Raw genomic sequence first — 27,619 nt, 5'->3', positions numbered from 1 at the left:
GCTTTGTATTAAAATGGTTTCATATATACTGGGATTTGATTTTTTTTTTTTCTTGTTTTCATACTCTGCTGTTTTCTCTTACTCTCCTTGTCAAGTTCTTGCCATGCATGAAAATGTTCTTAAGTGTCCTACACCAGGCTGCACAGGCCGGGGCCACGTAAATAGCAACAGGAATTCCCACCGAAGGTAAGGATGCCATCACTGGACACCAATCTAGAGGGAACAGTGCCTCCAAACTGCAGCCCTTCTAGCAGTCCATTGGCAGGGGGGGAAGTGTGAGTGTGTGTTCTGTTGTTTTGTTTCTAAGATTGACAGATGGTGCTTCATGTGCTTTATCTGCTTTAAAGAGTAACATTTTTTCATGTGTTTTCTGGGGAGGACAAGTGTTCATTCGCTTCAGTATGGATGAATTGATTCACAGAAGACATTTTAATCATCTGTTAGGTTTTTGGGTGTGGTGTTGTTTTTGTTTTTGTTTTTTTTTTCTGTATTGGTACTAGCAGTGATGTAAAATGAATAGTATGACTTCTTCTCTGTCACAGGGACAAGGAAGAGTCTGCCAATATCATCAAGACTAGGGCAGAGTTCTTGTCCTCACATTTCACTCTCTTCAGACACAATTTATAATGCATGAGAAATTCCACTCTAACCCTAAAAATAATATTTTATACATGAGAAACAACATTTTGAATACACAGACACTGTAAGAGTTAACTTTCAATTAAAAAAAAAAAAAAAAAAAAAAATTAGTCTCAACCCCCAAATCTTTATACAGATATAATTAAAGTAGAATTTTGCTTGATTAAGAAACATTATGAAAATTTCTCATTAAATTTAAAAATTAGAAGCCAAAAATGCTCAATATAAATAGTCAAACAAAGGAAGATTGAGAAAAAATACAACTTTTCGATAGTTTCCTAAAATTAATAATAGATTCTTATACAAGGGATGTCACTGCCTTTTAAATTCTGACAAAAATATATATATCAAAATGTTACTATAACTTCTAGTATGTCATAATTTTTCCACAAATAATGAGGTCTTGCTTATTTCCTTACAATTTAGGAAAAAAAAAAAAATCCAGGAAATGTGAGTAGAGGGTAAAAGGATGCAAAGTTCCTAGTATCTAATTCCTTTTTTTACTGTTAATGAAAGCTTAAGGGATTACACAGGTGATGGATGTTCAGTCTTATGGGTTACTGGAGCTCCCCTTATTAACTACATGCCTCCTGGACTCTCGTGGGTACCTCATCAAGAAACTTGAGTACCCCTTTCTTCTCTGTAGTGATGCTGCTACTAGCTGTAGCAGAAATCTCTGAGAAGGTTTTTGGGGATTTACTACTGCTCAAAGCAGCATTCAATTTTGGTTGGATATCTACTAGAATAATAGAGATGATTGTATGTCAATGGAGAGCAGCTGCCCTCTGGTATGACTCTCACCCCTCTGCAGATCTAGGACAATGAGGAAGGGCTGAGGGGAGCAGTCTGCAGTCTGTGCTCACCTCTTTCTGCAGCTTTTGGGGCATTTTGCTCTGCTTCATTTTTTTATTTTTTTCCCCTTTGGAGAAAGGAACATCTGGGAAATGCGTTGATTTGCCTTTCATTTTAATTTCTTTTCCTGTGGAGAACACAGAGAGCTGCGGTCACATAAGTGTTCGATAGACTGTGACAAGAAAAGGACCCCCTCCATTGTCAGGTCATAGGTTTTTACAGCTTCACTAAGAGCACCATCTGCTGGCATCAATATGCTTGTTTTTCACTGTTCTAAATCTTTTCCAGAAGAATCAGGCATATTTTAGTCACTTTAATAATAGTACAGCATTTGCAAATTTAACTGAATTTTAATTCAAGTGCAATTTCTTTTCATGTTACATCATCTACTATTAGGAAACATACCTTAGTGCTTGAAATTCATGAACAAACACTAAGTATAACATATTTGAGATGTAGATTTAGAGACCCTAGGCCAAATTTTGCACTCATTTACATGCCTTGCAAAAAGGTTGGAGTTAATGGAGCTGAATGAAGTGTGAAGCAGCACAAAATTTGGCCTAAATGGTACTGTCATTTAATCATCTTCAGCAGCCATTTCACTGGCAACATTTGTAGATGTGTAAAGGTCACAAGTCTGCTAACAAAGCTGCACAGTAGATTCCAGGTTATATTCTCCTCTCTTACTGGTATGTTCACTGGCTGACATCCATAAATAATCTACTGATATACAGTCAGAGAAGAAGAGCAGTTATAATATCTACCATTCAACTTTGAAAACAGACGAAAGGAAGTCTAGAGAAAATACATATAACCAAAAAGCTTTTGGAAAGTCTTTTCCTTCAGATTCTTCCTGATGCAGGCTAAGGAGGAGAAGGAGTAATTGGATCAGTGCTATAATGTGAAACTATGCAGGACAAGACAATTAAATTTCCTTTCTGTAATTGCAGCCTCTCTGGATGTCCTATTGCTGCAGCAGAGAAACTGGCTAAAGCTCAAGAGAAGCATCAGAACTGTGATGTGTCAAAATCAAACCAGGCATCAGATCGGGTTTTAAGGTATTAGAAATCACTATAATACTTATTATTATGCAGAATTCATCACACATTCACCTAATCTGAGAATTTATATTTATATACATTGTATATACATATATATCTCCTTTAAAGAAGAGTTAGAATTAGGGCTTCTGGATCCAATTCTCACAGAATATATTTCCCACTCAATTTACATGGGGGAGGGTTGGTAATTATTTTGGCAAATACATGTAAAGCTGAAAAGCTCATTTTTGTCTTAGGCATTGTTTGGTGTAAAGATGACTGCTGGAGTACAAAGTCTAAGAACAATGTGAAAAAAGTTGGTATCTTTTGGGAATAAACTAATATTTACCGGTAAGTCTTGGTTTTTTCAGCAGGCTTTTACTAGTAAATATCAGTTTAAATTAAACCAGAAGCCCTATTGCATTACCAAAATGATAGTAGACCTTTTGACAGAACACGTGGAAAATGACGTGTGTAGCATAGATTCCAAAATAAAGTCAGATGTAGTTCTTTGTCTCTGTTTCCCCACTCACTGCCAGGAAGGATGGAAAGAGAGAGAAATTATCCTAAATTTTTTAATGGGAAGGACCTTGAACCAATTTGACATAATTATACCCATTTTCTTCATCCACATAGGATTCTGCATTTATCCAAAGCTGTATCTAGCTTTGTGCTATTAACTCTTCTTTTGAGATATTTGGGTGGAAAAAATATTGTTTCTAAGGAGCTGAAGTGTGAAGGATACATGTAAAGGGACTAGACTTCTGCATGATTTTACAGGCCTTATATCAGTGATGCCCCAAGAGCTGCAGAATTTCTCCATGGATACTGAGATATTTGGGGGCTAGATTAGGTACATCCCTCTCAGCTGTTGTGAAGAACATGGAGGAAGTGCCACAGCTTTAGTTCCCAGAATTTCCTACAGATCCTGTAGGTTTCTTAGTATTTCGTTATCCTCTGGATTTAAAATCTGACAGGATAGCTTAAAACGAAAATTTTCTACTATATTAACAATATTGTTCTTTGCATGTTCTCTTAAACTTCATCTAATCTTGATGGTCTTTTCAAAAAAACACTAATATACCTAAGAACACAGAATTATGGTTCACATCTGCAGAATATTTTTTGTAGAGCTTAATGACATTTTTTACGTTCCTTTGATTATTTTTGATGGATTTTGTTCTAACTGTCCCTAATTCAAGTTATGCTATTTTTTCAAATAGCATCCCAGGCAGTTTTCTTAAAGAAAGATTCTTTAAAACGACCTTTTGAGGAAATAACATAGTTTCTCACTTATGGAAAAAGGCAAATGAAAAATGCAGTGGTTTTTAACACTGCTCATTAGAAAGAAGTCACTGAAGTCAGATGCCATACAAAGAAGGCAACTGCTCAAAAGCTCATCTAGTTTGCTGGCAAACTCCCTAGGAAGCTGCATAGCAGTTTTAACTTTGCTTGAGAGTCTGCTCTGTGTTTCAAATTTTACAGGCAGTTCACCCAATGCTTTCATCTTATCTCCTGCTTTCCCTTTTACCATTAAGTCATTGGAGTATTTAAGATGAAGAACTTGGGAGTTATTTATAATATTTACATGCAGGTGTCTGATGGGGAGACAGAGATGCTCCAAGAGTAAATTCCGAATATTTGTCTTCATGCCAGTTTCCATCCCACCTGCATTTAAAATTTCTTTGAAAGAAGTCAAATTCATAAGACTTCTGTTCTGTAGAAATTTTGGATTTGTATTGAATGTGCAGGAATTGAGCTGCATTTTTTTTTAGCTAAGTGTAGATTATCTTGAAGTAGGATCAAAATACTATTAATATCAGCTCATTGTATACATGAGCACCCTGTATTTTGAGGGAAACCTGTCTAAAGAAATGAGCATACATAAGTCAAAGGGAATAGTATGAATAATAAGATTTTTTGGCTGATCTTTACATACATATCCTGATTAAATTATATGAAAATAAATCTTTCAGAAAAAAAAAAAAAAAAATTCAAAACTTAATTGTTACTAGACATCACATCCCATTTTGTCAGCCAGTATGATGATTCTTCTGGTCTTGACTGAATTTGTGATCCTGTGAATGTTCCTTCTATTTCCTCTGTTTATAAATGCAGTACAGAAAACAAAAGAAATAAAAAAACAAGCTTGTTATGATTCTTGATTCCAGCAGAAGCACCTCAGGTGTGTTGTTCACCATCTTTACCTCCTGCTAAACGCAGTAGGTAGACATGCATCACTGTGTAGCATTTGCTTCCTATGACCCATTTCTATTACACTTTCTTATGTAGGTAAAGCTTGCAGGATGTGACCTTTATTTACTTTATACATTGAGATCTGATGAGTTCTGTGTCCACATGCAGAAGACAGCATGACAGTGGAGGAGTTCACTACAACATTCCTTCACTATTTCAGAACTTACTTTAGTGACCTGAAAGATCAGTTGGGGCTCTTCCTGATTATCTTCTCTGACCCTAAAGGAAAGATAAATTTAGCTCATAGTTTTATTCTGTATTCATTCGCAGAACCTTCCTTCATGTGTGTATCTGTGTAGCAAGAGTTGCAGCTCCTGCCAGAACCTTGCATTTAAGGGTGAGCAGGACCTGTGAGTCAGCGGCTCAAAGTCCACAGAGATTATGAGAATCTTGTGTGTATTTCTCAAAATTAACCTGGATCTGTATACTGAAGAATAAAACAGGATGAAACAGGACTAACTCCTTTGGAAAACATACAGGAAAACAGCATACAACTCTGCTGAAAGAAATTTAGAGGAAACTCTATTGATTAAATGGAGCTTCCACTGCTAATTTTTATTTTTGACATTTAAAAGAATTTGTCCAAACTTCTTCTGTTGGTCTGCTTACCCCTTTTTGCTTCACCTCCCAAAAGAGAAAATGTTTGCTATGTGATGCAATTACATGGGGAAAGGGAAACCCTGAACTATTTATAACAGAATTTTAAAATAGGTACAGGATACATTTAGTGGTATTAGAATTAGTTTTGTCACGGCTTTGTTCAAGAAAATAAATATTGTTTGTCTGCTGAAAATAACCAAACCAAGCAAATGCAGTAATATATTGCTGTCTCTTGAGTACAAGAAATAACTACGATTTTCTAATCTGAACTATAAATTATGCACAAACACATTAAACTGAACTGCATCTAACAAACTTTACATATCTTTAATTTCTAGGCCCATGTGCTTTGTTAAGCAATTGGAGATCCCTCAGTATGGCTACAGAAACAATGTCCCCACCACCACACCCCGCTCCAACTTGGCCAAGGAACTAGAGAAATACTCTAAGACTACGTTTGAATATAACAGTTATGACAACCATGCCTATGGCAAGAGAGCCATAGCTCCCAAGGTGCAATCCAGAGATATATCCCCCAAAGGATATGATGGTAGGAGGTGCACACTCTTATACATGAGAGACAAGTTTGCAGTTAATCTTGTTGTTGTATATGTAAGCATCATACAATTAAGACATGTTTTCATGTTCATATAGTATTATGAGGAATGCTATCATGTGTAAGATATTTTAAAGGCTTTTTTAAAAACTGTTGTTTTATTCGGTTCTTGCTTCACAATTGTTGCACTGGCAAAAGAACACCTCCAGGTACTAAGCTCCTGGGATGTGTTGAGATTGCAATAAAAGCTGAATAATAGAGCTAGTTCTTGTGGTGCAGGAGCATTGTGTTATGTTGCCACCTGGGAGACCTGGCCTCATGGGTCACATTAGTATTCTCACTTCTTTACAGTAGTTCAGGTAACTCATAAAGATAACATACTTACTCTATGGGGACGTGGAAGTAGAAAACCTGTATCTCATTGCACTTCAGAAATCACTGCTACTTATTTAATGAGGCATTTCTGCTCATTTTGTCCTTGTGAATACACCTGTTGAATTCTCTGGAAAACCTTACATAAGTAATATGTTTAAAATTAGACTAAACATGACTTCAGTTTAGGAGAAGACAATGATGTCCATCAGGCAAGAGGATTTTTGTAGGGGAAAAAGTGAACTACATCATAAAGAATAGAGGATTTGGATTGTAGCACTTGAGGACTTCAAGATTTTTTCAGAGCAATACAAGTATATATATATATATATATATACATATATATATATAATAAACCAGTGTCTTTGTCTTTATCTTTTTGTTGTCGTTGTTAAAATATTTTATGCTATTCACAGACAACCATAGGAAATTTCAAGCAAGTCTCAGATTTTTGTTTAGGAAAACAGAAATAAATGTACTATATAGAACAATTTATACTGATGCCTGAATGCAGGTTCTGACATTCAAAAGTAGGTAAGTGGAGAAAGGCAATATTGTTACAGATCCTGCCTTCATATTTCTGATATTTTGGATTTTTTTTTTTTCTCATAGAATCAACAGGCATGTTCTTCCACTATAGCAGAAAGGAGAAGGGTTATGAAAGGCAACACGTTTTTGAGTAGAAATGCCCTTTTTTCTTCTCTCATACACTCATTTGCCTATGTCAGAATAAGAGCTTAAAGGTAATGCAGTAGCTCTAACTGCAGTTAGTAAACTAATGATATAAGGTAAATATAAGAAAAATTGAGATATCAATTCTTGTGTGTATGTTCTGTCTACTCTTGCAGAAGGGGAAGAATCAGTGTATTGCTAAGGAACCTGTGGATATGCATATTTATGGATCAAATTACTGATGTTTAAAAAAGCAATATATATTTTTTCTCATTTAAGACTCTATTTCAGCAAAGAATTAGAAATTACACTTTTTTTTCCAAATCATCAGAACTTGAAAATATATGTTACATCAAATACAAGTTCAACAGTGGCCTTAAATAATGAAAGATTGGGGTGATACAGCTAACTGTCTTTCTACACTCTCATCTTCCTTTGACATAAATTAGTATAATAATAAATTTTACTTTTATTGTGAATCTTTCTAGATTTGTGCAATATTGTTTTGCTGCTCGGTTATCTAAGCCAGAAAGTACTGATGGACCCTGATAAATGTGATTCATGCTGGTACAGCAAGTATATGTTGTTCTTGTGTACTCAGAACAGTTAATGCCCATTACAGCTGGAGCAGGTTGTTTGCCAAATGAAGGCAAATTTCCTATGGATTTACTAAATATCACTGACTCCGCAGCAGGTGTCATATGCTGTAGCTGTTTCCAAGTGATGTATGTATTGTTTGACCATACTGATATAGTCTTAGACACAGAACATCATTTGAGTTTTTCTTTGTACCCAATCAGTGATATTCGTGAAACCTTTAGGATCCCTCTGTATTTAATATTACACAGCCACTCTGTTGTGTTCATCTTAAATGTGCAAAGGGCTTTCAAGTTCCTTAGGAAAATCACCTAAAATCATAGAACAATTAACTACATTCTTGGCACTGACTTGCAATCGGACAAGGATTTTAATGATAGCTACTGGAAATGAATGAATATGAAGGTGATTTCAGGAAGAGTCTCTTCGCTTGAAAGAGCCACTTTTCCACAAGAAATTTTGCAGTATTTCTAGCTGATTTTATAGTCGGGTGTAAAATAAATTATGCCAAAGCCATTATGGAGGTACAGAGTGCACACCTATTATGTATGTCAGCAAACACATTTATATAAGAACAGATTTAGTTCTGAAAAGTCACTGAAAAAGCTGAAAGGAAGCCAAAGTTATTTGGAGTACTTGTAAGTAAGCAGTAGATTATTTTTTCTGACTATATAAGGTGAGACAAATAGTCTAAGGACATGAAAAATCAATAACTTCATGTTTCGATCTTTTTTTTAATTGTAAATGAGCATTGTATTTTCATCATCGGAGAAAGAGATTATATGTTCAGTAGTGTATGGTTGTGAGTGACATGAACATAAATAGCTCCTCTGGATTCTTTTCTTGATTTTTTTCAGTAAACATTATTAAAAAAAAAAGAAAAAAATAAAAAGAAAAAAAAAGAAAATGGGTACATTATATTGTGAGATAGGATGCTCTGATAATTGTTTAGGAGTAAGTACTGGTTGTGTTTGTGGACTTGCTTTGTGTTTGATAACAGTTTCATGGTGGATCACATCTTGGGTTTATTGGATTTATGGTATACAACAGCAGAGATAAGAACATCTGGACTCAGCAGGCAGGGAAGATAGCAACTGTTCCAGTTTCTCAGGTGATGACAGGAGCTCCTCTCATCCCACAAACAATACTGGGACCTTCTATCAAAACACTGAGAAAACACTAAGGGGGGGATTCATTTGACCATGTCTAGAATTTTACAATGGGTAGCATCTCCTCCATAGTACATATTTAAAACTGACCAGGTGAATCATCACCTGAAACTTCCTATTTTTTTCCATGCCATTAGAGAAAGCCTGTAATGACTAGGTCAGATACGTGAAATTAGGTGAGATGAATCTGTCACTGTGAGTTATAAAACATGTTGAAAGTGTAATTAATTTATGTAACAGATTCCGTGTTTAGGCAATACTGAGGACGAGGGTGGCTGGGTAGAATTTAATTCTATACCAAATATCTGAGTTCAGTGCTTTAAGTTGTTGGGATCTCTTCCACTCCTCTTTTAATTAGCAAGAGGAGCCTGTAGACTTAGAGAGGTTCTCTGTAATCAGCTCCTAGGCATTCCCAGTGGGAGGCCAGCATGCTGGATGGATATGCAGCTGGTTAGACTTGCGTCTATTATTTAACAGGAAAAGCATTTTCCACATTTGATTTCACTGCTGGATCATAAAGCATAGCTGGACTGCAGATCTTCAAACCTGGTGCCACAGATTTGGGCTACTAGCAAACAGAATTGCCTGGTATTGAAACAATCTAGTTTTCCCTCCCTTAGAGGTGGACTTGATTTAATTCATTATGAATTAGTCATCTTTGTTTATCCTGAAAAGCTAACGTGGAATGAACAGACTGGGCTATGTGACATGTTTTAAAATGTACACTTACAGTAAATTTAAAATGACCATGGCCATTTCTCTCCAAGTTTTGCTTAAGTCATTGGTAATCTAAAATCTAACAATCATGTAGCATGCTTATAGCACTTTACAGCTTCAAAGTGTTATGCAAGTAAATCACAACACAGCTAAATTTTAGAAGCAATTTTATATTTATAGGGAAAATGAGTTCAAGGGATAATATAGGTTGACCAAGGCCACAGAGGAGTCCATATCAGAGCATGCATGATTTTCTGACGGTTAGTCCTATCTATAAAGCTGCCTGTTTCCCTCCCTTTATTTAACCCACATTCTTATATATATGATTTCCCATAAAGCATGTCTCTTATGTTTGTTTAAATGTGACTTCCTATAAGAAAACTACCATTTTTTACTAGTAACAGAAGTCTTATTTGTTCATATGAATTTTGAAAAATATTTCTAATTTGACAAGTTCAGCGGTACAGTGTACTTGCTGTGTTAACACAGTAAAACCTGAATTATTCAATTATTTTCTTCCTGAAATATAGGAAAATTCTTGTGTGTCTTGGATACCATTGCAAAGTAACAATGGATAAATGTTGAATTTTTAATGACCACCACTGACTACTATATTAAAGATGAAACTCTGGAGAAATTGTTCACAGGTTTATTATTAGTGGATACTCTGCTAGAATAGTGCTACTATGTGTTCAAAACAAAGAAAAGTGGTGAAAGTTTAGCATTCATTTCACTAAAAAAAAAAAAAAAAAAAAAAAAAAAAAATCACACCCTGTGCATTATGTGGCTTTCCTGAGAAAACTCCATCTGTTATGAATTAAGTGAAACACTATTTCCTTTACAGTAAAAATAGTGCCATGATTTCTGTTGTGAAAGAAGGATGACATAAGCTCTAGCAGAGATATTTTGCTTTCAGATTCTTCTTTTGAACCCTGCCTGCCTACCACAGCAGCCTGTGTTTCACAAATGGGCTGTGCTCATGGGAGCAGATTATTGTATGTATGTCTGCTCAGACAAATACACCTGAAGAGTCTGGCATTTAAATGGAACCCATCACAGAAGAGCTCTAGCTAGGGTCTGACCTTTTTTTGTATAGCTCTCTAATCAGCATGCTAGTTGGTTATTGTTATACTGTGCTATACGGTATGATCTCTGCAGTATATGTTTCTCTCTAAAGGGGAAATAGTCACTGTAATATCCATGTATGTATCCTCTGAACTTGACTTTTATTTTATATGAAAGTACATAAACTTTTAGATTTAGGAGACCAGACAACACTGTCTTGCATTTTATAGAAATGCTCTTAAATAGTTGATTTGGGAAGAAGGTTGAAGAAATAAATGGGCTAATAGGACTGTTTTGCATTATTATTGTAATACATTTGGCTGCAAAGAGCAGTTCTTAAAAGCAGCAACAGTTCTGCATTGTATTTAAATAAGATGGAAGTGAGCTTTGTCAGTGCGTTAATGGTTTCTGTCAGCCAGAATACAGCTGAGTGCCTCTGTCCTCAGTGCAAGCAGGAGCATCTTTGTCCTGTATTGTTTTTACAGAGCTGTAGGCACTTGAGATGTTTGAAGATGGGGTTGTTTCACCTACATTTGTTTCCATTTGTACAGCCACTGCTTTTGCCTTTGTGAGATCCATGGTGTGGATCCACCTTCTTTCTTCTTTAATCATGTTCTCTTCCTCCTCTCCTTTCTGATGGCTAACTACCTAATGTGGTGTAGGAAGAACCTGTTAGGAAATGTGAAGTGTTTAAGGACATACGGTTAGCACTTCAGTCTGGAGACCCAAGCCCATTAGCTTTATAGTGGGCTTGTTCACCAGTAGCTCTGGGGAGTTAGGCCTTACAATTACATTTGCTCACGTAACAATGAAAAAAGTCCCATAATGTTATGGTAACATTATGTTGCCCCTCGTTAATAAAACTGAGTGACCTGAGCAGATCCTACTTTCTGTCTGACTGTATACGTGGGGTAAAAGCAGTGTTTCTTTGTGTTTTTATTCTTTTATAAATCCAGCCTTTTTGTCAGAATAATTCATGATCACATCATACAGATTTGTGCAGAAGGTTATTTCATACAAACTCACATATTTAGCATATGAAATCATAGACAAAAATCAAGAAATACAGCCATCATTCCTATTGCTTTTTTTTTGGGGGGGGGGGGGGAGGGGGGAGGAAGGGAAGGGGGAATGGTTACTGTTGCTCATTATAAATTTCACCTCCAGCAATTTGTTTTTCTCTTCACTTATGCAGAATGTTAGTTCTTTTGAGTCATCCTTGTCATATTTCTTCCCACAGCTAAACGTTACTGTAAGAATTCAAGTCCAACCAGCAGCACAACAAGCAGTTATGCCCCTAGCAGCAGCAGCAATATGAGTTGTGGTGGAGGCAGCAGTGCCAGCAGTACCTGCAGCAAGAGCAGCTTTGACTATACTCATGACATGGAGGCAGCGCACATGGCTGCTACTGCTATTCTGAATCTCTCCACCCGCTGCAGGGAGATGCCTCAGAACCTCTCCACTAAGCCTCAGGATCTCTGTGCGAGGGTAAAAATCAGTAATTCTGTTTGTTGATGAAGATTCATCTTTTCTGCACGAGCTTTGTGCCTCTGATAGGAAGAATAGCTTTAGTACATTAGTACATCTTTTTTTTTTTTCTTTAAAAAAAAAAAAAAAAAAAAAGAGATTGCTCACAAGTATCTCGGGAAATCACAGTCAGTATATAAACTGCTTATACTGATAGCATGTACTCACTCTTCTCCCTTTAAAAAAAAAAAAAAAAAAAAAAAAAGTCTCAGTAGTGAGATCTATAAGATGTTTGAGTTGCTTAAGTGGTCTTAATTGCACTACAGATTTATTTATTTTTTTTCTAAACACTGTGTGATGCATACATTTTATGAAAGTATTAAGATTTAATGGTGTAATTTCATTTAGAAGTCATATATGGGACCTAATGTTGTGAGATCTAGTAAAAAGAAATCTATGGTACTTGAATGCTCTGTGTCTGTGATATTGCAGTTCTTAAGTCATTGCATTTGAAACAAACAATAAATCTTCCTGTACAGGTGACTTCAAAGGTGCTGAAAAATAGTGCAGGGTTACTGGTGATTTGTAAGTTCATAGTTTTAAAATATTATAAAATTAGAGACAAAAATGATAGATGTTTTTAAGCTTTATACTAATGCACTATTAACATTCATTAAAGAGTTAGCAGAATATTCATTTTTGAATTATAAACATTAAATTTTGCCTCTGATAGCTGTTGAAAATGAGTATTTAACATGCACCAGCAATCAGTACGGTGCTACCTATAGGATACCACTAGATGGCTAAGTAGTCAGAGGAAACGTTTTTATTGTGCTTATAGCAGAGCTTCTGAGCTGGCAGACATGTTCTATTCTTCTGCATATAGACAAAGGTTTTTTTGCCCCCATCATGCAAAGCCCGTTCATAAACTAAACCCTTAACAGCAGATATTAGTAATAAGCATAATTTAACCTGGAAAGATTCATGATTTTGTTTTCAAACGCTTCTTTTTACATTCATTTAATTAATACTGTATAAGAGGGAAATCTCTTTCTGGCATGTAAAAAATACATTTGTATTCTGTATCAATGCTATGGAAAATGTTGGAATAAAATGCTTTTTGTCTTACATGTCAAAAACAGAAGGGGCCTCTTTCCTAATGTTTCACCCTATATCAAAACTGAATAAATGATTCTAAGAGGGGATCAAATCCCTTCTTTTAAAAAGGGGGGATTTGCATTCACGGTGCTTTTGTTACTTGAGAGAAAGTTGCTAGACATATGAGGAGTCCGTAGCATTCACACCACTTTTGAAACCAAATTTCTTGTGGAGTGTTTCATTTGTGAAAAGAAGAGGGATTCTTTGTGGGCACCTTTGTTCTATTTGCTCTTAGTTTTTTTTTAAATTCATTTTCATTTATGATGTCTTATTTCCCCTCATCTAATAAAATAGAGAACATTTGTTTGTTTCTATAAAGGGAAAAGTCAGAGCTTGTACTCACAATGTCAGAATACTTCAGTTGCCACGAAAATTGTCACAAATCTTCCTTTACCCAAATTTATTTAAGGGATATTTATATAAGGGGTAGTATACAAAATGCCCATACAATTGCATTTGCAGTGAAGGAACTGTGAAATTTGTAGGCATTTTCTTTTCCTAAAACATGGCCAACTGGTGACCAAAAGGACTTCTTTGGGTACCCTACAAAGAAAAGATTTTTTTTTTCTCAGAACACCCAAACAGGTGACAGGACTGGAAACAAGAATTATGCAGATGTTAACTCACAAATACTCAAGATACTCACCTGTCACAGAGTAGACCAAGAACAAAAAGACAACAACAAGAAAATATCTTTAGATATTTCTCATTTTCACCCCAAATTTTGCACCTGTTTTCTGGGTGGTGGGAGAGTGTAATGAAGACTCATGTCCTGTTCCCCCAAACATCAGATTAGCCATTCAGGAAGCAATCTACTTGAGCAGCATTAATGTTGTGTAACAGCATCATGCTATGTGTGGGAGGGGGCTCAATGCTTACAATCTATTCAGGAATGGAAAAGTGTTTTATCATTCTGCTAGGCAATCATATATACTGAAGAACACAAAGAGGTAGCAGTTTAGCAGTTTAATAGTGTGAAGCTGAATTAACAATATTTTTCTTATTTTAACAGAATCCTGATATGGAAGTCGATGAAAATGGGACCTTGGATCTGAGCATGAATAAGCAGAGGCAGAGAGATGGTTGCTGTACCATTTTGACACCACTGGAGCCAATGTCACCACAACGGCAAGCTGTAATGAATAACCGGTGTTACCAACTGAATGAGGGTGACTGCTGGGACTTGCCAGTGGACTACACTAAAATGAAACCCAGTAGGATAGACGAAGATGATTCCAAAGAGATTAATGTATGTTTTTTTCATCTATTAGTTCTCATTGCAATCTACTTTCTGTATTTCTGAAAATTGGAGGGAAAGAGGAAACAATAAATAGGTGATAAAAAATGTGGTTTTCTACAAACAGACTTCTGCTAATTAATCTTTAGAAATATATCATGCTGGCACACATCTGATCTGTGACTAAGTTCCATAAGACAACATTTGAACCATGAATGTGAATCATGTTTTCTAAACAGCATCATCTTGTTAACAAATATTTTCTTCAGTAAAGATGTTTCACTATATCCAGATTATGTTATTCCATGTAAGCAAGTTGACATAACTGTGCAATACTGGGCTAATCAGCTCTCAAGACAAGATATTCTACTGAATTTGAAAACCATAGATGATGTGCTGAGTATTTGAAAGCATGTATTACTTAGATATCAGTTTAAATAAAAGCAGCAGAGTATAATATAAGCTTTCAACTATTTTAGCTAATCTTCTTGTAGATTACTAACACACCTGTGATAACTCTGTGTGAAAGGGTCTGTATTAATGAAATGCTTAGTTTTGAGAATACGTACAAAGAAAGTATATTAGAAATTGGTGTTACTTTTCAATTTAGATGCTAAGACAACAGCAAAATCCTTTCAACGAAAAAGGCAAATAAGGAAAACAAGTTAGGGAATTTATTTTATGTTTTAAAAATTAGAATATGTGGGATGTGTTCTGGTATGAGCCAAAAAACTGAAAAAGTCTGCTGACAAGTTTTAATTGAATTGATTTTGTTCATCAAGCTTCAACCCTTACCCACTTGCATAGTTTACAATACTGCATTCAATATAATTTGGACTTTTGGAGACTTCTGTAGATTGTTCATTGGTTTTTGTTTGTTTGTTTGTTTGTTTGTTGTTTGTTTTGTTTTCATGGTATAAATTATAAAATTAGGCTAATTATTTGTGTGTGACTTATCTCTTTTCTATTTTAATTAAAACTTAAATCTGTTTTCACTATCTTTGAAACTTACAATAAAGTAGCATTTTCACTAGGTATACTTAATACATTCTAGTTCCAGTGTTAGTCACAGTTTTGCTATTAATTTCACTGAAATCAGGAAATCTGTCATTATTAAGGAAATGTGAGGTAAAACATACAGTATGAAGTGTTTATCAGAGCAAGCAGATCACATTTCTACTATGGCGTTTATAGCACCATCTTCAGGAATCTCTAAATCAATGCACTCAGACACTTCATTCCTGAAATAGATGCTTTTGAGTTTCTGAATACATCAATAAAGTTAATTATCAGTTATATAATTATAATTTTCCAGACTGATCTATTGAGGTATTCCCCAAATTGAGATTCTTTGAGCAGATGTTACGAATGTTCCTGTTTCATCTTTGACTTGTTCTAAAATATTAAAAAGTATTATTTAAGATAGCTTTTTGATTCTGCATTTAGTCTTCTCTTTTCCTGTTCCTCAATTTTCCATGAAAAAAACATTGGTTCTTTTAAAGGAAAATATTATGACAGTTATTTAAAAAGCTGTGTTTTGCCTTTTTTTTTCTTTCCTAATTAAATAACCTAATTAATTTCCATATACTGTGAAGTCTGCATCAGAATGTGTATGTACTATTTAAAGGTTTAATAGGTGAAAATATATAAAATAATTTAGTTATCTTTTCTCTTACAGACTGGGTTAAAGAAGAAGATAATGTTTGATGACTGTGCTTTGTTTTATGTAAGTTGTAACATCACCTATTTGAAACTAATTCTCATATATTTGCCTGTAGCCAGAAGATTTGGATCCTTTCCAAGAGGCTCTTGAAGAAAGAAGGTATCCTGGTGAAGTTACAATCCCAAGTCCTAAACCCAAATACCCTCAATGCAAAGAAAGCAAAAAGGATTTAATAACGTAAGCATAATGTGAGGTGAAATTATTTTTCTCCTTTTAACCTTTTCTCTCTTTGTCTTCTTTTAAACAAACGAGTACATATACGCCTTGCAGTATGAGCATGCAACATTTGCAGCATATAAATGTTTCAAACTGCCAGTTAAGTAAAGTGATAAGCTAATGTGTATTTGCTTGTTCTTAATGATGCTATATTGTATTGAGACACCATTTTCATTTAATCCTGTTCATTTTGCAGCTTTTCGATTAGGATGCTTAAAACCCCTTGCAGTCATTGCAGCTAAACTGGAAACAATGAAACTTTTAAAAGTCTTTTTTTTTTTTTTTTTTTTTTTTTTTTTTTAAACATACTTACTATTTTGGCTGTTTTTGTTTTTGTTTGGTGGCAGATGTCCAACACCAGGGTGTGATGGGAGTGGTCATGTGACTGGTAATTACGCCTCACATAGAAGGTGTGACTTCATTTTTTTCATGGTGGATTCTGTCTTTTCAATTTATTGTTTTCAGCTTACCTCAACAATGCTGTCAAAGTAAAACGTTCAATTATGTGTTAACCCTTTGAGTAATATATGTTGATCTTAAAAGCATGCTAATTTGTGTGTTGTATAAACGTCTTTTATTTTTAAATAGATTGCTAAAATTTCCAAAGTATTCTTAAGCATTTAAGTAGTTAACCCAGGAACCACAAATATTTTCATTACATTCTACTAGTTCATAGAGAGAGAAAAAAAAAAAAAAAAGAACATTTATAACATTTATAATATCTAATTTTGGAAGTAATGTTGATATCTAAATATATTCAGAGGGTTAACTATATTACAAATTTCAATATTACAGCACTTGCCCCATCGCTTTTCTGCATTACAAACTTTTACTTTTTAATTTTTATGTTGTGTTTGTTTGAAAGTGTTCAGTTAATAAGAAGATTAACTTACTTGTCTGTCCTACCATGTCTTACAGTTTATCTGGCTGTCCCTTGGCTGACAAAAGCATTCGAAGTATGCTGGCCACAAGCTCACAAGAACTCAAGTAAGACATAAAAAACAATATATTTTTTTTTAAATATTTATTTGACCACAAACTGTGTATAGTTACATCAGACATTAGAAACACTATCTGTCCGGAGACCTGCTAGATGATGCAGAGGTGGTTGATCCATGCTTGGAAAGTATGTGAATTCTCAAGAAATTCAACACAGCCTGGATCTGTGCATAAGTCTGATGACATAGTATTTTCTTTTGTGTATTCATTAAGTGATAGGTGTGGACTGTTTAAACTAGATATTTAAACTCCTGTTCATTTTTCTTCTGGACATTTGAGCTTGCTAGTTAGAACAGAAAAATCTCATGGGATTAGACTGATGAAATATTTCTGATTACACAACTAGTAAAATGCTTCTTAGAGTTAGATTGGAGGGAAGAGAGAGCAGTCTGTTTATTCAAAATGCTTGCATAATCTTCCCCAGGTTTGTATCATTGTTAACAGCTTAATGCATTTTCTCATTTGACTATGTTTTTTAGTGTCTACTTAGTTATTCCCCTACTTAACACACATTCTTTCCAATTTCCTTGCAGTTATTTGGAATGACATTTGTGAGCCATGAAAGTTAGAGAATTGTAAGACTTAGCTTTGATATGTCTTCCTGCACCATATGTTTGATTGGAATTCTGTATGTGGAAGAACTATAGCATTTCTCTGTGCTATGAGTTAGTGGTATTCCTGAGATGGTAGTATGGGTAACATGGAAGATGTTCACAAATAACAAGGGAAAACTGAGTAGGGAAAATCTGAATGAATATCTTATGCTACTAAGAATAAGCAATATTCTGTCTTTACCATACATGAGTGCCTTAACTAGCATTTCTCGAGTTCAGTGCTTGGATGAAAAGAAATAATAATAATAACTCATGGGAAAGATGAGAAAGTGAGCAAGAGAAAGCTACTAAAGTTACCTTTCTTTCTAGTCTTATCTAATTTAGTCACTAAATGCAAACAATAGGAACAAAAATCACATGTATTACCTCTCCAGTCAAAACTAACTTTTCTGAACAACCAGTTCAGATCATGGTAGTATCTGCTGCTAGAAGGCTATGTGATATGCCAGTGAAAAGGCTGTAAATGAGATCAAAGAATATATATATAGGTATAAGCAGAATACAGGCAAATAACCCAGAGAAACTCTGATTTGGGCCTGTATTTGGGGTTGGGATGGGTCAAGTAGTAGGAGTTCAAGGAACTGTAATTACATAAACAAAGCATAGACAAGACTGTTGGAGCAGCATGAATAATACTTTAAACACATACTTTGCTGCTCTAACCCTTTATTAAGTTTACACTTGAGTTGGGAAAGTGCTCCTGAATTGTCCCATCTCCTCTACTTTTCTAAAGCATCTGTAGTCAAGCCTACCCAATCCAGACCAGAGTGAATAAAACATAGCTTGAACTTGAGTTCCAATCATTTTTCATGCCATTCTCTCTTCCTATTGTGATTTTTGCCTACGCAAAGAGAACAAGATTAATACATACTTAAAATTACAAGTTTAAGTTCAGCACCCATTATTTATTTAGCAGTTATCATAGTACCCAATGAACACATTAAAACTCTGTTAGATTAATTCAAAAGTCAGGAAATGTGAGAATTTTAAATAGGCTAACTTAACTCTGTTCTCTTTTGCGTTTTCATTACAAGGCAATCCTTCAGTTTCTGGTCACGTTTTTCCACAGAACAACAAATAACATTGCACAGGACAGACAGTAGTCACTGCATAAACAACTAATGAATTTCCTTTGTGTTTTTCATTATCCCATGTGTGGCCCCGTCTGTTATTCACTGCACTTTTCTCAAACTGTATTCTCAGATTATATCTACTAATTCACTCACATATTTGTCACTACCATTGCATCTGAGTGTTTCTTAATTAGCATATTTTGGTTATAAGGGGATTAATTTATTTTCACTTGGAATTAATTTATTTTAACCTGCAATTATACATTGAAATAAGTCAGGGTTGGTATTACACCAATTTAAAGACAGAAAACATAAGCATGTAATTTTGATAGCTCAATTTGAGATATCTAGGACTCAGCTTGTCAGGGTTCTTCGTGATATGTAGAACTGTATTTGTTGTAAACTAGCTACCCATTGAATTCTCCCCACCCCCCCCCCCCCCCGACTCTTTATTCAGTCCCAGCTTCCACTCTGACCATTCACTCTGTCCTGTTTTCTTTATCATTTTTTTTACATTACTGTATGTCTCAAGCTCCTTATCTAATCAGTACATATCCTATCTCCATCACATTCATATTTTTATTGTTCTCTGCCTCTTAGCCATCATGCTTAAGTTAGTACTAAGAAAATATATTCAAAAGTAGGGAAGTGGGAGTTCCATGGATGACAGCATCCTTTATACAACTTTCATTTATGCTCTTGTTCTCTGCCTAATAGAGGAGAAGATGTGATCATGTAAATGATTATGTATATGCACGAAGCAGATAAACCAAAGCTACATAAGCAACTTTGATTTGGGAATTTTTAAACTGTGAAGTACTTCATTTACATTTGTTATATTTTTGTGTGTGAGGTTTGGGGGTATAATTTTGTTGAGTTTAAAAAGAGCAAGCTGAAAAGAAGCACAAATCCCATAATGCGGGATCCTGCTGGCACTCTGTCAGGCCACTAGTATCATGAGTACGTTTGGAATCTGCTACACAGGTCAACTGAACTGCTGTGTTAGTAACCAGCAGTAAAAGGTATAACACTCTGCATGGAGTGGAATCAGAAGGAGGTAGGGAACTTTGCTAATGAGTTTCATACATATTTGCTGATAGCCAAGAGTAGTATCAGTAACCTTGGCTCATGCCCCAGGCTTTAGAGAGAAATATATACACACTATTTGCCTATATCCCAAGCTGAGTTCCCTTCTGTCCTGTTCCTTCCAATCTGTACTATTCCTTTCTCTTCATCTTTTATTCCCTGTTCTGGTTTTCATATAGTTATTTCCAGTCATCCATAAAGACTTCAACCTTTGTAAAATTTCTGGAAAATATTTATGTAACGTGTGAGGTATAATGAACAATTGGTAGTGCAGTAGAAGAGATGATAGATTAGTATAGGGATTGAATTTCTGGACTGCATACTGTGGGATGATTTCATAATTTTATCACTTTACCGTGCATAGCTCATGTAGAAAATATTGCATATGTGCTAGTATAGCCTTCATATCACATTCTACAAAGCCACAATATTATTGTGTGTACTCTAACAATACACACAAATTATGTATAATGCACCTTCCTAACTAGACTTCTGCTAGCACTCAGATTTTTTTTAAGACCTATCCAAAATTAAAAATAGCAGACACTGGAGACTTCAGATAGTGTTCATATTCTATTCATAATCAAAGTAACAGGAGAACCTGTAAAGCTTAGAGAAAAAATATTTTGCTTAATAATTATGTTCACTGTATTGTCTTTTGGTTATTGTGGCTCTATAAGCTCCATCACCTACTTTTCCTGGCTAACAGAAAAGTAATGTTGTGACTTTCAATTAAATTGTTCCAGGGTTGTCCTAATTATTCCTTGCCAACCATACTTTGCTGATGTAAGGCTTCTTGCTTAGGTTACTGAGCAGATTGTGTGATTCTCTTCTTTCACCAAAAGTCCGACTGAAAGCAAGTTTTGTGCATAGTTTGATGACAGGCCAAAGCAGTTACACAGTCTGGTCAAAGATGTCATTGACATAACAAAACAGAAATAACAAAATTCTTTATGTGGTTTGAATTCTCAGTTACTGATGTGGCAAAAAGGATGTCAACAGCTTTAAGGGTCTCTGAAGAAATTAATGCCTGTCAAGAATCCAAGCCTTTCCAACATTAAGATTTGAATTATAATGCTTGTAAAAAGCAACTTATTATTAAAAGTTCTAGGAATGCTATATTGATGAGTAAACTTAACTATCATGGGAAAGCAATTAACAGCCCACCTAGTGACAACTACCAATATTAAAATATTCATAAGTTAACTCCAGTTTAATCTTACCTAGAGGCCTTTCCTTATCATTTTTCCTTATCTGCTTCTTTTCATATAAGTTTTTCCTAACACAGTTGCTTCAGAATTCTAATCCCATTATAGAGTTATAAATATTATAAAAGGCAACATTTAAAGCTCTTTTAATTTTATTTAAAAGAAAAAAAAAAAAGTTTTTAAAAGAAATTTTTTGATGATCAGTAAATCAATCCCAGACAAAATGCATCATGCTGACTGAGAACCTTTATACACAGAGGCCCATTAACCAGAGAGGCCAGCCCATTAACCAGAGAACCTGGTTCCAGAGAGTCCATGGAAATGACAAATTTAGTTCTGATCCTACTTTGATGTAAAAATACTAATACTTATTAAAAAACTGTAGGTAACTAAACATTATCTTGCACTACTGTGGAACTGACTGTCAAATTATCAACATTTACCCTTTGTCCTTTGGGTCAGTTTTCTGCCAGGAAATCACATTAATGCTTATGTTAAAGAACCTGAACCTCAGAAAAATTTCCAGTTCAACCAAGTGCATGCAAGTCTAGATACATAGATGATATGTAATACTCCCATTACTTGTCTTTATGTAGATTTTGCATGTCATTATTGTTTCTGTGGAGGACATCTTTTGGCATTATCCTACAGCACTTAAAGGGAGGAGGACAGTCCCTTTTCCTTCTATGCAATGAAGCCTGAAAGCTTTTCTTTTCCACTTCTCTTCTTAACTGAAAGTGAGGAACTCAGTCTGTTTTTGTGCATTCTCTACAATAAAGAAAGTTTTGGAATTTATGTGCCTCCTTCTCTCCCTGTCACTCTGCGTTAATTTTCATATCTTGGTGATCATCTTCTACTCTTTCTCTAATCTTCACTTTAGCCTTGTCTCCCCATTCCCAGTTGTGTCATCCTAGCATTGTCCTCCATTAAGTACAAATGGAAAAGTGAGCTTCTCTGAAGCCCTCCCTGTCTCACGAGGTTCACCATAACTCTTCAAGGAAGAATAACTACATGCAGTACTGTTTTCTGGATAGAAAGGATTAGCTTAGGAAGACTTACAGGCAAAATCTTCCACGTTAGTATAACTTTAAATATTCACTTTTTATCAGTTTACTAAGTAATTTTACTGCAGTTTTCTCAGCAAAAACAGGCAACTGGGAAGAAGGGATATCCTCACAGAGATGGAGAAGCTCATGTTTTATTTATAATGATTAATAAAATAAAATAGTACTGGAAAAGAAGTAATATTTGCTTCCTTGATTTAGTCATCTGAAAAAAAAAAAAAAAAAAAAAAAAGTATAATAAGCCTTCTCCAAATACAGAATTGAAATATAGAGACAAAAATAAATAGGATAATTAATAAAACATTGTGGAAACACTCCCATCTTTAGACAGATAACAAGGCTATTATTGGGCATTGATCAGTACCTATCCTCGTTAAACTTTAATAGCTCTCCCAATACACAGTCACTTTTTCTCAGAACAGTTATTTCTGCAGAGATCTATTTAGCTGCTGAAGTAGTTTCTCCACCTACATCCTGTTTGCCACTTGAGATAAAATTTTACTTTTTACAGGCAGGAAATTCACTGCCTGGTTGTATATTTGTTGCTTCATCCGTACAGGAGTACTACCTCTTGCCTTGCCTTCCCTTGCCCTTGTCATTGCCTTGCCTTGCCTTCCATTGCCCTTGCCCTTGCCTTGCCTTGCCTTGCCTTGCCTTGCCCTTGCCCTTGCCTTGCCTTGCCTTGCCTTGCCTTTTCCTGCTTAGACTGAATCTGTCCTCTTATAAGAATTCAGCAAGATTGACATCTGGAAGGCTATGACCCATTATGCAGTTTTCACTCATTCTTCTCTTAGAAAACTACTCTTTATTTCAAGAGTAATAATCACTTCCATTCATGCTATCTTTTTTTTCCCTTTCCCTAGTTTTCTGATGTTTGTCTTTATTATTATTATTATTATTATTATTATTATTATTATTTTGGAAACTTAGTAGAAGTTGCCATTTCAATTTTTCTTGAATATTAAAGTTGTTGAGCCTAGTAAGTGATTTTGTGTTACAATTCAATACTTGGTGCTAAGTAAGTATTCTTTGAATCTTCAAATCTTTTTTTTAAGTTTCTTGATGTTTTATCTAATTTCTATATGGAAAATGTGATTGCAAATACATGATGTATTTGGTGTAATGTTAAAAATGACTAGAGCAAGTCATTTGTAAATACTAGTATTTTATTAACTTGTCTACATTGTTATGGTAAAATAAACTACGGTTTACAATGTGTTATTAAATTGCAAGTTAGTGTGCAAATCTAATTTAAATTATTAAAAACAAAACCAAGGAACATAGATCCCTAATATTAGTTCCCCTATAAGGAATAATCTTTCCCATTTTGTTCAACTAGATCCTTGGGCCAAGTGAAATTAGGAATCTCATGTGGTTTCAGTGGGTTTTTTTTGCATTTTTGTTTCCTGTATTTATTGCAGATTTCCACTTGGATACCTTATCTTTGATGGCAGCATGCATGCCTGGCCAGAACAGAACACCTTGGGCTCTGTTCCTGCACTTCTCAATACTCAAATGGGCACTGTAGGTTATACCTAGCATTTCCAACCTCATGTTGTGTGGTGTTATGATAATGTCCTTTGTATAGAAACCCATCATCTGCAGCAACCTCATCTCTATAGTCGCAATAAGTTTTACATATGGAAGTGGCTGAGCTTTTTTCTGTTAGAATAACTCATTCAGACTCTGGTAAGGTTGAGTCATTCCATTTTTCTCACTTAATTTTGTCAACTTTTGTCTCCAAAATGAAAAATACTTGAGTTCTGTTTACATAAGACCCTTCATCATTGTTTTCATCACTGAAAGGTAGTCTTAAAAGCATGTACTCTCTAAAAAGCTCCTTACAAGTCATCTGCATATCAGTACCTCTGATACTGTGAAATGTTCCATGCAGGCACAAAACTGTTTGCATGAAGCACCTTGCAGAATCAGGGCCTTAGTAAGTTTTCAATACCACGAAACACTCTGGAATTAGAGGCTTTAATGTGCACAATGGCATTTAAAATACTCAAATAGTTTATGGCCTCTTTCTTCTCTATACACTTAATTATTTAAAATAAAAGATATTGCTAGTCATATGTCTACTGCTGTTTGGATTATAATCAGTGTTTTAAAGCCTTTGCCTTTTAGTTATAACCTGGAATAGTCTCAATTCAGATGAATGTTGACTAAATTAGAATAAATTTTTTTTTTCAAACAACCTGTATGACTTCCGAGTCTAAAGTTTGTTTTCAAAAAGAGTGTAAGCACTGGGAATCCACATCCCTGCAACTTCTATATCCCTAACTTTGAAAGTGGAATTTTGTGTTTGCAATAACAAACAGTTTTGAAGATGCTACCCTTAGTTCCAAGGCTCTTCACTAATCAACAGTTATTTCAGTGTGAACGCTTATTTGATGATTCATTTTAATTTTCAAAACTTTTCTCTTGTAAGTCATTCCAGTGCCATTCTGTGCAGTCCCTAAGCAGCTATTCTGAGAGGAGCACTTAATTGTGATTAATTATCAATGAATTTGCTTAGTTATGTTAACATGCCCAATGAATCTCTCTAAGGCCTTCTTGTCTTGGAGTCTTTCCATTTGTACAGTTACCTCTGCCTTCTTTGGGTTTGGTCATATCTCTTTGTCACTGAATGTGTCCTACATAATTAATCTCATTCAGCCTAGCATTTGCTTGTATTCAATTCAAGGGTCTTTTCTTTGGCACAATTTGGTTATTGTGCAAACTCCCATTGTGATGTTGATCATTTTTTGCTTCAAACCAACAGATCATAACCAATTGCTCATTCCATCCAGATCCGCAAAGATCTGCAACATGATGCTGTGGTATATCCCAAGTGCTGAGGCAATCCCCATGGGAAGTTGCATAAACTACACGGTTGCTAAAAGGGGAAATAAAAGTGCAGTGTTTTGCACTTTCTGTGTTTGGTCAGACTTGCCAAAACCCTTAATATATATCACAAAATAAAAGTAATATTGTCACTTGAAGTCCTAAATATGATTGCCTGGATCCTCAGTTGGTGTAAATTAGCATAGCTCCATTGCCTTCAGTGGAGTTACGCTAAAATACAACAGTGATGATCTGGGCAGATGCCCTCAGCTGCTCTCTTGGGTTAGCATTCATGTTTGATTGCCTTATTTAAATCTTTGAAGTTACAAAATCCCTTGCATTGTTTGGTTTCTTAGAGTGGCCAATTGCTAACTCGATTACTTGGTGTCTGTATCTGCACAGTAACATCTAATTTTGCCATGTGGTTAAGTTCACCCCTTTATTTTTTATCTAAGTGCTATTGGGACTTTATGTGGCACACATTTTTCGCAGCACTGTAGTTTCTATATCAATGTTTTATATCCCTAAAATATCCCATATCCCTCATAAACACCTCATCATAATCTTATTTTACAATATTTTTGTATTCCTAGTAAGTGGAATTTACATTTGCTCATCTGCATGTAAAAATTGCTCTTCTACCCTAACACACAGAGAATTTCCACTGCTTTGAAGTCTACTGGTTTCTCTCCTACAGATAACACTGTGCTCTTTCAGCATGGGCTTATTTGGTGTACCTTGTTTGAAACCACCTTAGATTTTGAGGGATATGTTAGCACTGGCCATCATTAATTATTTTTATAATGTGTAAGCTCGACTGTGCTTACACTGCACTCAGATCCAGTAGTATCTGTATTCTGTAATAAAAAAAGACGCAGAGGAGGACTGCTGGAGAAGCACGTTACTATTGTTATTTATTTATTTTTTGGACTGTGGTAAAAAGGGAAAAACATAGAGCCTTGAAAATAATTGAGTCTATACAGAAAAAAAAAAAAAAAAAAAAAAAGTGATTAAAGTGATTTCCAGAATTATACTATTTACATTGTTTTGTTTAAACAATCAGCTGTAAAGTAGTGATATTTAAAATGCCATCTTCAAACTTCAGAGATAGCATTATGCTGAGATGAGTGGAATACAGTTTCCAAATTTTTAGACTGCAATTTAATGGGGACATAATTATGAAAGCATACGATCAGCTTAAAAGAGCTATAAATATAATTTATTCAAAAGATTAGATACTGGAGCACTTCTGTATTAAGTAGGAAAGGAATCAAATCATACAGACACAGTTTATGAGAAAACCAAACCACAGTCATTCTTTGTTGTTTTGCTTTGTTTTTTACAGGTAAATAACTCTTTTTTTCCAGGCCAGTCAGTCTGGCTCTTTTCTTGAACACATAATTCACACTCAAAAAAAAAAAAAAAAAAAAAAAAAAAAAAAACTTTAATGCAGATTTAGAGATTTAGTGTATGAAAATCACAATTTAATTCATTTTTTCCTGCTAAACAATGAATGAGCTTAGCGATTTTTTGTTTGCTTGTATAAACTGAAAATACTTAAAAGAGCTAAAATGACCCTGTGTTAAATGCAGTCTACTGAATGCTGAATTCAGAGTTTGATATGTTAACTACATATAATTTCCTTTTTGGCTATACGATCTGAATCTATAATGCAGATGTGAGCATATGATAGATATAAAAATGAAAAACTATGTTGGACATTTCTTACAAATATTTATATATTTTTTGTTTAACTACCAGGGTTATACTTTTAAAGGATATGAATTCAATATCTGCTATTTTAACTATTGCACATTTCACAAATAAGTTTGGTTATAAAAACTGTGAATGTCGGGTACTCTCTGGGTACGGCAGATACATTGCTGGTTTTGTTCCCCTTGAATAAAAGTTATAAATAAATTATGAAAAAAAAAAAAAAGAATTCATAAAATTTGTATTTAAATAACAAAATCATTTAAAAAATATATAGATTATGGGTTTCTTCTCAAGGCTTCTCCAGGAACCATTGTAGGTGGTGATTTGTTTTCCTCTGATGCACTAATCAAGAAACATCTGTCAGGAAAGCGTAAGTATGTTCCAAAAGTATAGGTGTAGTGGAGAAGGGGCAAGCCTTGTTTTTTAATAACATCCAGTACACTTGCTGTGACTTAAGTGTGAAGAATCTGACAGAATGTAATTATTATTTTTTCTTTATTTTTTAAAGCCAGCTAAACTTTAATCCTCAGCACTCATTTACAGAAAAGGACCTCCCATGTTTCTGAGACAGTCTGAGACCTGATCCAGACTTAGTTGGCTTTGGATCTGAGATTATGTTTGGTAGTTGTAAACAGCTGGCCCTGAGCAGCTTTTTTTTTTTTTTTTTTTTTTTTTTTTTTTTTTTTTTTTTTTT

The 27,619-nt window shown here is 34.8% G+C and overlaps 1 protein-coding gene across 16 annotated transcripts in view; it reads left to right on the top strand.

Annotated features, from left to right (window-relative positions):
* The window catches only part of MYT1L (myelin transcription factor 1 like), a 327,925-nt gene that overhangs the window by 250,572 nt on the left and 49,734 nt on the right, over positions 1–27,619 (top strand). For 10 of the 16 annotated variants that reach the window (XM_035321970.1, XM_035321971.1, XM_035321972.1 and 7 more), the window contains 8 exons: positions 96–186; positions 2,442–2,549; positions 5,726–5,937; positions 11,776–12,023; positions 14,173–14,409; positions 16,176–16,297; positions 16,684–16,746; positions 17,255–17,323. In XM_035321970.1, coding sequence (XP_035177861.1) covers positions 96–186; positions 2,442–2,549; positions 5,726–5,937; positions 11,776–12,023; positions 14,173–14,409; positions 16,176–16,297; positions 16,684–16,746; positions 17,255–17,323 — 1,150 coding nt within the window. The remainder of the gene's footprint in view (positions 1–95; positions 187–2,441; positions 2,550–5,725; positions 5,938–11,775; positions 12,024–14,172; positions 14,410–16,175; positions 16,298–16,683; positions 16,747–17,254; positions 17,324–27,619) is intronic. The other 6 variants (XM_035321978.1, XM_035321975.1, XM_035321980.1 and 3 more) reach the window with 1 other exon arrangement.

Source organism: Oxyura jamaicensis, chromosome 3 (assembly GCF_011077185.1).
Source record: "Oxyura jamaicensis isolate SHBP4307 breed ruddy duck chromosome 3, BPBGC_Ojam_1.0, whole genome shotgun sequence".
In the NCBI taxonomy this organism is placed as follows: Eukaryota; Metazoa; Chordata; class Aves; order Anseriformes; family Anatidae; genus Oxyura; species Oxyura jamaicensis.
The sequence above is the reverse complement of the archived record's forward strand: the minus strand, read 5'-3'. Positions and strand labels throughout refer to the sequence as shown.